General features: G+C 33.2%; 1 protein-coding gene across 1 annotated transcript; it reads right to left on the reverse strand.

The window, feature by feature from the left end:
* Positions 1–2,464: 2,464 nt before the first annotated feature.
* LOC139092335 (uncharacterized) lies at positions 2,465–3,706 on the reverse strand. Its single transcript, XM_070642685.1, has one exon. The coding sequence runs from the start codon at positions 3,704–3,706 to the stop codon at positions 2,465–2,467; it is 1,242 nt and encodes a 413-aa protein (XP_070498786.1).
* Between the last annotated feature and the right edge of the window lie 12,743 nt (positions 3,707–16,449).

Here is a 16,449-nt window from a genome sequence, read left to right on the forward strand (position 1 = left end):
AGTGCTATGTAAATAAAATAAATAAAATTAATGAGTTGTTGCCTTTTAGTAGGAAATTGTATGTTTAAGTAGACATAATAATATAAAGCGGATTGTAAGCAAAAAGTAATTTATTTAGCGGCTAATGATGAATAATTAATAAGGGAAATATCGCTGTTTTTAAACGCTTTTAATATTCTGACATTTAATGTCATTATAATCGAGTTAAATTGAATAATTCTTGCAGTTCATTGACATTTGGACAAACAAAATTTCTTGGAAGGACTCAAATAAATGTAACTAAATGTATTTTAAGTGAAATTCCATTTAGAAAAAAGTTTTTCTTGGTTTCAATTAAAAATTTCCCCACAAACACAAACTTTAAATTAAATTGAAATTCTTCTTTTAATGAATTCTCCAATGTCTCTGAAAAAGACTTTATTTTTTGGTTTGTTGAAAGTTCTTTCTTTTTCTGCTCTCATTATGAACTCTTGCTGTTCTTGAGTAAACTTGACTAACTTACTAGAATTGTTTAAAACTGGTTAACTCAATATCCTGAGGTGATGAAGTTTCTTAGTCTTTGTATTAAAAGTTTTTAACTGATTTCTAAATGCAGTTTTACATGTTTTTATGATTCAAAGCTTTATTTTTATTTCTAAATCTATTAAATATTCTAAAATATTGTTCTTATTTATCTTCAGGTTCTTAGTTTGTATTTTCATTCCCTTTTGTCCTTTCACTTTCGATAATTTCTCTTTGTAATGGTCGAAAGAACTTTATGGATGTTGAGGATGTACGCAAATATCGATTTTGCTCAAAGCAAACCCTACTCCGGAAGGCACATGGCGTAAAAATGGTCGAAAATCCGGCTCCAGGCCAAATTGACTCGTGCCCCAGATCAGATTCGAGTAAAATCAGGCCAACGTCAAAACTGACTTGACTAAACTCAAATCCAGATTGGTAGAAGAAGTGGATATGGATAGGTCTTAGTTTAAAAAAGTATGAAACAGACATTGCGAGACAGGCATTGTTTTAGAACATAAAAGACAACAGGACTGGTAAAATAGGATAATTACTTTGCGTGCAACTGTAGAGAAAGAACCAACACAAAATACTAGAAGATGTAATCATTTTAGTCAGGAACAGAAACTTGTTAAACAACTTTATTAATACTCTTTTTCTCACTGTGGATCAATAGGAACTAATCATCATCCAATCGACCTGGGGACGGATTTTCGGACATTTCTACGTCGTGTGCTTTCTGGGTACACTCTTTTCTATTTAATTCTATTCTGTTCTATTCAATAAATTTAAAGCAGAACACATAAAGACAATTTCATTGTCAATCTTACAAATTATCTTACACTCTGATGATGAATGACTGAAAAAAAATTCAAATGAGAAGAACAGGTGAATGAGAGACTTAAAAAAATCTTAGACAAATATCTTTTTCGTGACATGAATTCTTATAAGAGTGTCTGAGAAGCACGTCTTAAAAAAAATATCGTTTGTTTTCTTAATTTAAGAAGAAGCTCCATAAAGAATTTCTATTTTTGTCTATTTTTCACATTTTACCCTTGACAATAAACATCCATGAACATGTGTTTGTATTTAAAAAGCCTTGTTTCGTGATTATCCATTACAATTTTTTAATTATCGTCTAAAAGCCGCTTTCATGTGACATGGTTTTAATTGAAAACACATTTAACCACTTTAAATTAATCGACATAATTCAAATGGAAAAATTATTTTTCATTCATTAGTTTTGTTTTGCATATTAATTTATGTCAATTTGATCCTGTATTATCGCGTAATATTTCATTTTTGATGTGGTTGAATGCCTTCATATACTGAACCTTGTTATGGTGACGAATTTTTTGTTGAAATTTAAATTTTGCGTTGACGTCAAACAATTTACTTTAATTATCCTTGAATGTTAAGTGCTTTCAGTTAGGGATGATGAACTTCCTCATGTTTTGAGCTGTAAAAAACCATAATTTTTTCACTAGAAATTCGTGATATTAATCATTGTGCATTAGGTAGTTATGCAAATATATATTTATTCTCTTTTAACAAAACAATTAATTTTAACAATAAACAGACACAATATTTTGAAACATTAATCACACGATTTAAATGACATCGTGATACAAAGTCAATTTCAAGGTAATATTTCAAAGGAAAGTTATGGCTCTTAAAGTTTACTAACTTTTAAATTTATCTATTTTATTACACTACAAAATGTAAAATGGACTTGTTTGGTTCATTTACAATGGCTATTGCTTATGACTATAGGCAGGGGCGTAGCGAGTTGTGCAGCGAAGAATAAAAGGTTGCCATCACTGATTTAGATCCTCTGACCTCCAAAATTCCTCTAGATACAAACGCCCCTGACTACTTTAGACTTTAATAAATTTTTAATTGATAGTTTAACTTAATTGTGTAGGAATGGGATATAACAAGATAATCCATATATAATCAATTTCTACAATAATGAATCAGTTTCGTCTAATACCCCTTCATCAACAACCTCTGTAACTTTATCGACTTTCTTAGTTTTTAGCCTTTTCTTGACAGCCTTTGAATTTGAAATTTCTTTAGTATCGTCTTGGATTTCCTCAACTTCTTCTGGCACTTCTAAACTCTTTGCTTCCGTCTTAACTTTTTTAGCCAATTTTTTCTTTGTAGAATCTACGTCATCACCAATCTTTTTAGTATTAATTTCTAATTCCGGATCTTCAAGTTCAGGATCTTCAGATTCAGGCTCTTCAACTTCTGAATCTTCAGGTTGAGGTTCATCAGTGTCAGGTTCTTCAGTTTCTGGATCTTCAGGTTGAGGATCTTCAGGTAGAGGATCTTCGGGTTCGGGATCTTCAAGTTCAGGATCTTCAGGTTCAGGATCTTCAGGTTCTGGATCATCAGGTTGAGGTTCTTCAGTTTCAGGATCTTCTGGATCTACAGGTTGAGTATCTTCAGGATCTACAGGATCTTCAATCTCTGGCTCATTCTTTTCATCATCTTCTCTACTTTCATCTTCATCTTCTGGTGATTCAGCGTCTGTTTGATCATCTAATGTATCTTCACTTGAATCAGGTTCTTCTGGATCATTATCATCAGTTCCTGGCTCACTTTCTGAATCTCCAATTACAATAAAACTGTCATCCAAGTCGTCGTCTAATACATTTTTTTCACGAGCGGCACTTGCTGAATCTTCAATTGAACTCGATTCAGAGCTCAACAAGTCAGACAATGAAGCAGATTCATTGTTAGAACCAACACTTCCATCTTTTTCTAAACTCACACTAGCTAAGCTACTTAAATTTCCAGGACTTCCACTAGCTAGGCTAATTAAATTTCCAACACTTTCACTAGCTAGATTGCTTACATTTGCAGCACTATCACTGGCTAAGCTACTTAAGCTTCCAACACTTTCATTTGCCAAGCTACTTAAGCTTTCAACACTTCCATTTTCTAAACTACTTAAGCTTTCAAGACTTTCACTTGCTAAGCTACTTAAGCTTCCACTAGCTAAGCTTTCAACGCTTCCATTTATTGAGTTTAAACTGTCACTTGGCAAGCTACTATTGCCAAGAGGTTTAGTTGTATTAAAAACATCAAGTCCAATTGAAGGCTTGTTGAAGAAGTTTTTAGCTAGATTAAATAATCGACCACTTTCAACAAAAGTCACAAAAACGGTAAAAGTAACAAGAACTAGAATGAGCTTCATGTCTTTACTGTAGAAATTTTTTAATAATAATACTCGAATAAAGCTGTCTACAATTCATTTTAAATGGCTGAAAGCACTATAAAAATGTCGTTTAATTGTTTTCGAGTCATGATTTTCCAATGCAATAAACTGCAATGTAGTTCACTGGAAATGATTAGTTCAGTTTCCTGCTTATTATTTTTTGCTTTCCATTTTATTACTTCAACAAAAGATTGATCAACATTGACCTTTATTTGTCATAAAAGATAAGTTCTTTATTGTTTTAATATTGACAACCTTAACGAAAAATCGGACAAAGAAAATTGGAAAGAGGCAAACTTTGGATGGGTCATAGTGGGAAGTAAATCTTTTTTCCTTTGATGCCTTTATTGTGGTTTAATATTAAAGGCTTTTGATGATATAAAGGACGGATAAACAAAAAATGGCAATCTCTTTTGAGTAATGAGAGTTTATACTTAGAATTTTATTTGAGTCATGTATGAGTAATGCTCTTTAAAATATTCATTTAAAGCTTGTCATAACTACTTTTTGTTGCAAAATGAGTCAGCTTGAATATCAATCACAATAGGCGTGAAGTAGCCCCAAGGGAAAGTTTATAGTTGCTATGGGATTCCTATCAATTTCTAATATGATTTTCTTTAATAAAGCAGCACAATGCGGCGAATTATCGTAAAACAAGGTCGAAATCAACCATCTTGTTGACTTTAAAGCAACTTCGTATCTTGTTGATCGAGTAATATTACATTAACCCAAGCAGCACAAATAAAGAAAGCCTTATCTAAACGGACTGTCTAAACCTCTATCAAATCGCTTTATTAATACAAAATAGAAGCCACTTTCATGTAGCCTTCTTCCTTTTCTTCGGTATCGCTCGGAATAAGCAACTCTCAATTCTTGAATCAACACAACATAATTCCAAAGATTAAACAAAATTAATGTCAGATTTTCATCTTGAATTTTCTTTCATCCAACAAAATCTGTGGTAAATTGTCAAACATTGACTTAATTTCTTGTTCTGAAAAATTGAGAAGACTTAAAAACTTTAGGCTTTAAATGAAGAAAAATTCTATGGAAATGTCATTAGAGGATGGTCACTTATTACGTTCAAGAGGGCCTCTAGTGGGGTGGTGGGGGTGAATTTGATTTGAACGATGGAAATTCCGAGAAAAAGCCAACGAATCCTCAGCTGAATCGCAAATCCATCAAATATTTATTGAAGCAGCAAGAAAAAGTCTTCAAAGATTAAATAAAGTTCAGCAAAAGCGGAATTAATGTCGACCTACTTAACTGTTAAATTACAAAATGAAGCACCTTAATGAATGTTTCTAAAGGATTAACTAAAGAAATTGAAAATCTTATGATGGAACGAAATTACCAGCTCAAATATCAACAAGAAAGACGTTGTATAAAATTTATTTTCATAAGACATCCAATATATTTCATTTTAAAAGCGACTATCAAGATGAACTCTGTAGACATTCATAGAAATTTAATTTCCTTACTCTTCAGTGGCTGTAACAACAACAAAAGAAAAGCCAGACGAGAGAAAAAGTCTTTTTATCGACACAAAAAAAATTCATTTCATTCCTCATTCTTGCTTATTTTATTTCACTGAGATTTTCACTTAAAAAGTGGCAAGTGAAATAAAAATAAATTAAATTTTCATGAAAAATAATCAATAATGAATGAAAATGTTTTATAGCATTGTGTGATTTAAGGTATTTTTCTGTTTTTCTGAGGTAGATCGATAAACAAAAAAATGCTAACAAATCACGATGAATAGGTGCCACGTTAAATATTTAATTTGTCGACTTTTTATTTTTTGTTTTCTTTTAATAGAGGACTATTGTGAATTTATTGCTTTTTGATTTGTTGATTTGCTTTAGCTGTTGAATATTATGGAGTGGACAAAAGGGAATGTTTTTTTTTGGGGGAATGAGGGAAGTCGCATTATGACTTCTAAGTAAGTATCAAATGTCAAGTTTATAACTTCTTGTGTTATTCCCAGGCACTGCTAAAGACCGAACTATGTGCCGGCAAAAGTATTTTTTCATTTATTTATAGCGACTTAAAAAAGTATGTTAAAGGATAGAGTAAAAGCCTATCCAAAACATCTTGTCTAAAGAGTGGTAGCCCCCCAAGCTACAGGATGGTAAAGCTTACAATCGATCATTTTTGAAATCAACTTGTACAAAGAAAGCAACTTAATATGAATAAGGCTGCACTAACAAAGAATACCCAACAATTCTTAACAGTAAGCCAGGCACACGTGTTACCTACTACTGAGATAGATACGAAGCAAAGCTCAAAATCGACTCGGATTTGCCATGAAATAGTCGATTAAACAGTTACTCGACTCGATATGAAATTCGAGTCGACTTCGTCCTTTGTCCACTCAAAATTGCAATATTTTACTTATTGGATGTTGGCCACAAATATTGAAATATTGATCGAAGTCCTGAATCATTATTTAATTACAAAAGTGATCTCATTACCCCAACAGGTAAAAAGCATGCTTTAATGGTGCAGAAATACTACTCCGGTACCCAAAAGCGGTCTATTTGCCCGGTTAGGGTTAATCATGACTTTGCAGTAAAATTTTGTTTAAATTTCCCAAACAGTAGCAAAAATTGAGTCAGCTACAACTAAATAATTTTTCGTGCAACTATTAAAAATTTACTAGATTTAATTGCTTACTGATTCATATAACTTTTCTCGGAATTCCCACATTAAATCGGACACAAGTTTCAAATTAAATTTATCATATTACTTACTCATCTATGGATCGTGAAACTTGTGACTTTTTATAGACATTCAAAAACAAAAAAATATTGCTTTTATTCTTGTAAATATTTTTACGCAATCTCGTTCCTTGTTATATCTACAAAATTATTCTAAAATAAGCAAAAAAAGCCAAAAATCAACAGACATTGTTTTGAAATCTTATGAACAACTGTGCCTTGAAGTTCATTTTAATGTCAATATTGAGATTGTGTGTCAAGTCGAACGTAAAGAAATTTTTTGACTCTGGGAAATTTTGTTTAGAGAATGGAGATTCATGGGAAGTCAAGGGTTGGGTTCTGTCGTGATAATTGAAGAAACTGCAATTTCTAATTTCCAATTTAGACGGACGTCCTTATTATGTAATGCAAAAAATCATCTTTTCAACCCCCATGCCCAGCACAACCCCACCCCCTGGCGATACGTTATAAGTTAACGGTCTTATAGTGATCATCTTGACAGTAGCTACCATTTGATGATTTATAAAGAAATTAAGTCAGCAATCAAGTCACACTCAAAGAGAACTAATGGGAGGGGTGACTTGAGGTCAACATACTCCTTTTTTGGAAGTTTTTTTGAAATATTCTAAAGTTTTGCACGTAAAGATCTTCAATCCTCCCCTTCTGGATACGCCGTTATCTGTAACTATCTTTAGCGACACGCTTGCCTAAAAAAATCCTCACAGCGAGTACATGACAGCTCTTACACTGCATCGTAGGGTGCCTTATCGACTATATTACATAAGACTATATGTAAAGCTTAACACCACATCCCTAAGAATCAGTACAACAACAAATCATCTGACAGCACCAAAAAACAATAGACTTTTTAATCTTCTCCCCTTTATTTCTCTCCAATGACTTCCTTATCGTCTACAACAAAAAAAATTAATGAAACAAAATTCGTTCCGAAATTAAAATCTCATTTCCGCTTCACTGAAGCCTTTTCACCTTTTAAGTGTACCAAGGAATGAATGAATGGAATTAAAAAAAAAAGATTTATCATCTCATTTCATTTGAATTCATTTAATTCCATTGATAAGAGATTTTTGTTCAGTACCTATGACATATAAAAAAGTAAATAAAGCGAAACAAAAGCAACTCAAGTGCTCATAAAATAAAGAAGATGAAGGAACAAGAAAGAAAGTTGTGAATAATTTATGACACAACAGGATGCTAATAAAGAGAGTTCCTTTTTGATAATCCCTCATAAAACGGAAAGAAGATACTTTCATTAATAATTGAGAATCAGCTTCCCTTCAATAAATTTGTCTTGGCACAAAAAACGAGCATCGATGCTCTTTTGTAAAAAAATTGTTGAACTGCATGTGAAAGTTTAAAGTTTGCATAAGCTTGCCATTTTGCATTCAAGCACTCAATTATGATTAATTTGACTTTGTTTCATAGTTTTGTGAGAATGGTGATGGATTTTAGGGTTGTTATGACTTGACTGAGGATATTTGTTGGCTGTTAAGGCAGTTTTGGTAAAATGTCAGTCAATCGTAACTTTCCAAAGATACAGTCTGTCTACAAGGTCTATGAGGAGGTCAGCAAAGTCAATTAGATGATAAATAATTGTCTTGTCATTCGGGACAGTTACCTAACTGACAAGACAGTCAGTTGTCACTTGTGAGAGTTACCTAACTGGCATTGTACCAAAATACTCCGAAAAATCTAAATTTTTGCCAATAATTGAGAGACAAAACAGCAGTCATGTCGCTTAGTGTCCTCTAATGCCATTTTAGAGTTTTATCTTACTATAGCTATGTCAGGGAGCTCTTGCGACGTTCCTAAGGATCTTAGATTGATATTCAAAATCTAGAATTCGACCATGAACCTTAGACCTGGATTTCTTGAACTTTAAATGCATAGGCGAGCAGTTTTCGGCTATACCTTATAGTTCGTCCTAGACTGCAGACCTGCACCTTATGTACGTACACTAGCAAACAGACACTTTTGACTCACATCATCAATTTCTGATCCATAATGTCTTCAACAATATTTAATTCTCAAAACTTTTTTTATAAGTAACAAGATTACAGGATTTCCTATAATATGCTTAACTTTTAGTCATGAAAATATGCAATCTGCATAAATTTATTATTATTCTTCCTTGCCATATTCTGAGTGCTTAAGTTGTCGAAGAACAATTAACCATGAAAAATACTGCAAAATCGTGCGGAAGTGCTTGAGTTTGAGATGCTATAAAGTTTCACAGAGATTTGCCCTTTTTAAAAAATATTTCATTAAATTAAAATCCATTCTAGGTTAAATGTAAAATATGTCAGATGTTACTTCGATCAAATTTATCATGATTCCGGAATTTCCTTTCCTTATGCATCAATTCAATTTTCATTGTTAGTAGGATTGGATGTGGGGTAAATGGATGGAAACATAAGGAGAAATAGCTGTAAGAGATTCTACCGGCATCAATTTACCTCAAAGTGCTTTTTTATGCATAGATACTAGAGGAGAAATTTATGAAACATTTAATGTTGGAAGTATTCACTTTTCTCGTTCTATTCGGTGCTTACAATACCACATGAGACACAAATAAATTGAATTTTCTTCTACAATTTATTGAATTTAATGCGAAATATATTTTAAAAATTTAAAAGTTTCAAGCTATTCTTAAAGGGATGCTGCAACAGCAATGCTTAAAATTAAAAATAGATTAATATCCATAAAAAAGCATTTAATGTCTGCATAACATTTAAAGTATTTTGCATCAAAAAGCTGTTAATGCTTAATTAAGCAAACACAGTAAGAACAATCCAGATGCAATTCGTAGTCTCTTTATTTATACATATAAAATGAATCATAAAGCTTTGCATGCTTGTAATGGATTTTATTCTGATAAATGGAATAAAAATTGAATACAATACTTAAGGCTTTGCTGCATTAATAATCTGAATATGTGAATTTTTTTTATGTCGTTGAATTTTAATGAATGCTTAACAAATTGTACATTCATGAGATCCAATCCTGAGTGACGCAAATGAAGCTAACTTTTATTAACTTAAAACCTGAAGTGCTTAACTTAAATCACACTTTCTTTTTTACGCATTGAATTAAGCTGAATATCTAAAATTAAAGCAGTTTATAATCTAAAAATTCTGAGAAAATTCATGTAGATCTGTGGGAATTTTGGAAATTGTGATTCCATGCTTCACTGAACATTATCCTCAATCCACCAAGATTTCAATACTAACTGCTGAATACAACACTAAATACATAATAATTCCACATGAAAGAACATGAATTTTCTGAAGAATCTGTAATTTGTAATAAAATGTTCTCTTGCATCATGCTACATCATTTATATAACAATAGATATTTCTTGATTACCAAACGATTCTTGAAAATCTCTTCCTTCATTTCATGTTACACGATAACTCTTCTGCTACACGAATTGATGAACATACAACAATAGTATTCATTACATGTTCATTACAGTTCTAAGATTATTAATTTTAAGCATCAGAATGTAGATTTTAGGTTGTTTAATCAATGAAACTCATAAAATATAACATTCAAGCTTGGCAATCATCAGCATTCGAAAATAGGATAAGATACCGATTTTAGGTACCGTAATCGTCTATTTGAACCATAAAAGCATGTTCTTTCCCTGTTGTCTGATCAGAATCATCCAAAACTAGATGAACTACGATTCAAAACTATATGAAGCTAAACCATCCATTCCCGCCGAGCGGCACAAATGAAGAAAGCTCCTCAACAGCTTTTAATGCTCCGCTAAACCACTTTTTACTAATACCGGGCCCTAATGCTTTTGACACATCCACAAATTATTAAAATTGCCTCCATTAATCCAAATTAACTTCATAAATACAAGATAGACTATAAACTATTCTAAAATAATTAGCCATTTTTCCAATTAAAAGTCTGCATGCTCATGTCATGAAATCCAATTATTGAATAACATATAAACTGCGTGTCACAGGCGTTGCTATGAAATAAGAGAAACTATTTCATATTTTTCCATTTATATTGTTACTCGCAACGCGGCATGAGGGCATGTGTGGTAATTTTCATTTGTGTCCTCCATATGAAAAATCCATTGCGTAAATGCAGTAAAGGAGAAAGTTTCGTCTCCATATGTCAGAAAAACGTGTTGGAAAATTTATGAATTTTTATGTGTGTAGGTTTTAGACTGAAATAAAGTCATGGAGATGCTTATGCTTTAATTTGAGTCAAAATTATCAGCGATTTAAAGCTAAAAAGGCGTTTCATTGACATAAATTTACATCAATATTTTTCAATCGTATACACAAGAAATTTAACAGCATAGCAAGCATGAAAAATGACAAAAATAAGACATGGATTTAATGAATAATTTATTTTCAAACTTTACTCTGGCAATGATTGAGCAATTTTTCATATCAATTTTTTTCGATTGTGTAAATTTACTTTTTAGCGCATTTTTGAAATTTTTTTCAAAAAGGTAGCTTAATAAGACACTTTGTTCGGTCGGCTGGAACGCGAGATCTCAGCAACCAGACATTGTTGAGAGCTCTGGTTTTTTGCAATAGCTCAGTTCCATAAAGTTATTGCGGCGACGGCCATTAAAAAATCTTGAAACATTGTCGGAATACTATAATTAATGAATTTTTGTTTTCAATACAAAACGTGAACAACTTTTATCGGGGAACATTTGAATTTCGCAAAACCGTTAGAAAGTTTGAATTTCAGAAAACCGTTACTTCTAAATATACTATAATTAATAAATTTTGGTCTTCAGTACAAAAAATGAACAACTTTTGGCGGGAAAATTTTTGAATTTCGCAAAACCGTTAGAAAGTTTGAATTTCAGAAAACCGTTACTTCTAAATATACTATAATTAATAAATTTTGGTCTTCAGTACAAAGCATGAACAACTTTTGGCGGGAAAATTTTTGAATTTCGCAAAACCGTTAGAAAGTTTAAATCCCAAAAAACCGTTATAAGAAAAATTTATTTTAATTGTATATTTTTTGATAAACCTACTGGATCTTGTTTTGTAGGTCTGAAAGTGACTTGGATCTTACTGGATCTAGTTTTTTAGGTCTGGAAGTGTCTTATAAATTAATTACTGATCGCTGGGACAAAAATGCGCTTAAGTCCCTCGATCAATAACACGAGGACTTTTGTAATTTTTTTTTTCCTTCCTCGTCGTCTCGCATATTTCATTCAATAATGAATCATCAATCTTACTTCCTTTCAGGTATATAAATGTTGTGCTTTACGAGAAATGAATTTACATAATTTTCTTTATTTTTTCCTGGAAAATTTTTCAATTTTTCAGTATTATTAAACTTGAGTGGATGAGTAAATAAGGAAGACTAAAAAGCCATCGATAGAGATAGGATTGGACTTGTTCTGTTGTCCAGTATAACGACAGCTCTGCAATGGGGACTAGATAGCGAACGTAGGTTTAAGTGTACTTTGTGTCATTTTCCTTAACAACCCCCGTTAGCGCAGTGGTAGAAGCATGTAACCGGAAGACGATACGGTCGTAGGACGTGGGTTCAAGTCCCACATGGGCTATATTATGGAGAAGTTGTGGGTTTTTTTTATCTAGAGCCTTAAAAGAAGTAAGATTCCGAAGAGATTTTGTTTCGACAATTGGCATAAGGAAGCCCAGTGATAGACCCAGTTCAAAGAGACACTTAGGGGAGCTCATGGATTGAAATTGATCTGTGCTGCCAGCGAAGTAGGTAAGGACGAATAAAAAACTCGCATCTAGACTCTTTTAACCATCTTCAGAGCTGTACATACAACTCGCCAAACCGGAAGCCTCACAAAAATGTCCACGAGAAATCTTCCAGATTGCAGTCACAGATTCTACTCATATCTTCCTTCATCCACCCTTCATGGGTCTCTAATCCACAAAAAGGTCAAAAAATATCACTCAAATGCACAAAAAAAAAATCTCCACCAAGATCATTCCTAAGTAAGACATATTCGGTAAGCTTGCAGGTATGTAAATTGTTGCTAGATTCTCACGTAGCACTTCTGAAACATACAAATAAAATGTATGCCATTCCATACAATCCAAGCATTCACAACAACACTCATATAAACGTAAAATATTTTCGTTGTAGGAATTAAGAACAATCATAGCAAATAATGGAACAGAAATGTAGTTTCGTATATGAGAAAGCAATATGAAGTATTATGTGGCGTGTGAAGGAAGAGAGAAAAAGTTATGCATAGTTATCATTTTCATATTTCATTTCATACAGTCTCCTTTCTATGGTAGTTATGTTCACATTTATAAGAATATTTTGTTATTCTGACAGTAATAGCTGCTTTTATTGTTGAATTATTAGGTATTATTGCAACTTCTTGGTGGTGCTTTAAATTTGGAAAAATGGCTGGAATTTTAAGTAGCTTTTGAGCTTGAGTTATGGTATTCTTAGAGCAGTTGTGAACAGCCTGTGTGACACGGCATACTAGTTTGTTGCCCAGAATGTCTGGAAATGCTATGAACCGTATGCTCACTACTGCCTTAGAACATGACACATTCATGAGTCTAGAATCAAGCAGACGACAAATCTAGTCTCTAATGTGGAGTTTTGAGTAACGAGCAAGATATCCCAGAATTGCGACGATTTCGATATTAAAAATTGGTCAAAGTTGAGGGTATGGTACAAAGAGCATAAGCATTGATTGTAATTCGATCGATTTTCCAGTACTAAGGGTTCCCGATGCCAGAATGTGCCTCGTTCACGGTCTTGGCTTTGGTCTCGGTCTCGGTCTTTGTCTCGAGAATTCGTCAAGACTGAAACTTCGGGAAACCATACTAAGCACTGGATGGAATTCAGAAATTTAAAGGGAAGTTGACAATTTTAAGAAGTTTGTCCAAAAAAGCAGGGGAAATTAGATTGACAAAAGGCCATAAACTCTCCCCCTTCGCACCACCCTTAAAACAACAGCTGCCATAAAACATAAGCATTCACCACCCCCAAACAATGAAGACAAACTACACCAAGAATCAAAAAGATTTTTCAAGCATTTCACATAAATGTTTCTTTAATGGAAATTTATAAGATTGCTGTTACTTTTTTAAACAACTTTTTACTTGATTCCTTTACACATCTATTTATATGTATGAGAACATAAAAAAAAAAGTTTTAAGACACATGCAATGTTTTTAAAATTCCCTCAACGAAAACAAAAGGTACTCAGTCGTCATCTTTTGTGTGCCTGTGTGATATGGAAATTTCCCAAGATACACATAATTTTTTTTATTCGTACTCTTGACATTCTTCATTTCCAAAAATTACACAATAAATAACGAAAAAAAATTCTTGAGATACACGGTTAAAAATATTTTCGTTTATTCGTGACGTTCTATTCATTCCTGATGTTAACAATAATTTTGTTTGTTCTGTCCCGAGCGACATAAATGAAGGAGATTCCGATAAGGAACTTTTAAGGCTCAGAACCTCTTTTATTAAGTCCAAATGTAATTTACCAGCAATAGAGTCAGATGGAAGGTGCTTTGTAGAAACCTAGGCTCTACATCAGAGCAGGGTTCCAGTAAGTTAGCAAGTAAATGGAACTCCACCGTTTAGCGTACATATGGCTGTTGGTTTGCTTACTTACTTACTTCTCTGGCCGTACAGATCAGCCGTGATCCAAGGCCTTCCTCAGATGACGCATACAGCTGGCTCTATCGCTGGCTTCCGCCTTCCAATTGCCAATACCAAATTCAATACTGTGTCTATCGACAGCTTCTTTCCAGGAGTTTTCTGATCTACCACAAGCTATTGATTTAACGGAGCCTTAAAAGGTCCCTAACGGAACCTTCCTCATTTGCATTACTCGGATCTGTTCTTATTCCCCATTTTCATTCTGCAACCATTTTAATTTCTATGAACGTTGTGCCTTGAGTACAGAAAAACAAATGTTAAGCATAGCAAAAAATAGACAAGAATAAATCATTTTGCAGCTATTCATGCGAGATTAAGGTAAAATCTGTCTAAATTTTTATTTATTCTCCCGATAGCAGTGCGGGCGTTCTACATTAACTTTTCAAAAAAATTACATTGTATGTAAACTATACATCACGGTGTTGTGTTCTAGTTTTTTTTGTTCTAGGGGATTATGAGGCAAATGGAAAATGTATTTTTATGGTGAAGATGGAGAGCAGCTATGGAATTTTTGGATGTAACTTTTTGATAAGGGATGTAAATTAGTAAGGAATTTTTATTATTTTTGGTGTTTTGTGTGGGCTTAGGATGAACAAGCGCATGATGTTAATTAAGTAATGATTTGATCTTTGGCATCAGTTTGCATAGAATAATTTGTAGGATGCTTCTGTATAGATTCATGGACTCCTTCTGCAAAGGACTAATGGACTATTCGATAATAATGAACTCAATTAGCTAGTCTATTAGCACTTTGTAGAATTGAAGATGAGATGGACAGACCTTATAGATGAAGTCAAATGAATCTGTCCTAATTTGAATATTGTGGACATGATTCAATAGGTCAATCGAATTTTGATAATCCATGAATTTTGATAACCTTCATGGACGAGCAAATTTCAGTCGATCCATTGAATCATGTCCACAAACTTGAAATAAGAGGTAATTCAAAATCTATGAGAAATTCGGCCGAATCATGACTAATGATGCACAATGGCATACTGTAGGTCCAGAAAATGTTCGCTGCAAATCATTTCTTTTTGGAATCATCCAAAATTGCAAGCTTGCTGACATAAAACAAAGATCTGCATCAATGAACGAACCCAAATTTCTATCAATCTTGCCAAAACATCTTAATATGCCCCTCCTGTGTCAGCATATTCGACAATATTCAACCATATTCAACGATCAAGCTTCCCACCTTACTTCCCACTAAAAATCATGAATATTCAAACAAAATTTAATAAAACACAGAACCACCATCAAAAATCATAATATTTTCCGCAACGATGCCATACCAATATTCAAATTTAATGAACCTAATCTACATGCTCACATATTTTTACAAAAATTTACGCCATCACAAACTCACAATTTACTTCAAACAGCACACAAAAACTCATTCAGTTATGAAAAATAATCATACATAAAATAATCAAATTTTATCATCCTAATTTAAAATCATAGGAACCTTATTTTTTCACCCCACTCAACTCAATTTCCAAAAAAAAAAATATATTATTTTATCGTCTAGAAAGTAAAAATCCTTTGTAAAGCTCCGACAAGAAATGTCAAAAGATATTTGGGATTCGTGTTTTCAGCAGAAAATATCTTATGATGAGCTCAATTTCCCAAGACAGCCTACACAAACGGATTTAGAGAAAAGACTTGGTAAAGAACTGACTGAAGTTTTCTTCCAAACATGTAAGCCAATCGACAAAGTATTCTTCGGACGCGATAAGCCTTTAAAAGGACCTGGAGATAAAAAATTGTGGATCAATCCGAACGAGCGAGTTGATGGTGAAAGGATTCAAATAACTGAACAGCCATCAAAATTTGATTGTCTTCAGGCATTGACTCATCGAGGCATACTTGAGATAGGCGAGAAAGTAGAGAAGATGGTTGTTGAGAGGAACAAGAATTTTATTGAGGCGAAAGTGAAGGAGGCTGAGGAGATTGCTAGGTAATACCGAGCGACACAAATGAGGAAGGTTCCGCCATGCAGATTTAAGGCTCTTACTAATGCCAAATGGAAGCATTCTCCGTCTTTCGACCAGATGACTGTCAAACGTGGGCAGCTTCCATTTAGTTGCGGAGCCTTCATCATTTGTGTCGCTCGGGAATGCATGCCCATTTTGGCAGTATCCACAAAATTCCTGACAAGTTCCTAATTGATTGATCCATCAAAAAAAATTCATTAAAAAACTTTCAGAATTGAAGCTGATTTGAGGATTAAATATCACGTTGAATATGAACGTAACAAGTTAAATGAAGAATGGCAGCAACATTTTGATGAGCTTGCCAAGAATC

This window comes from Chironomus tepperi, unplaced genomic scaffold (assembly GCF_022539635.2).
Source record: "Chironomus tepperi strain 1889 unplaced genomic scaffold, CSIRO-AGI_Ctep_v1 contig_298, whole genome shotgun sequence".
Classification (NCBI taxonomy): domain Eukaryota; kingdom Metazoa; phylum Arthropoda; class Insecta; order Diptera; family Chironomidae; genus Chironomus; species Chironomus tepperi.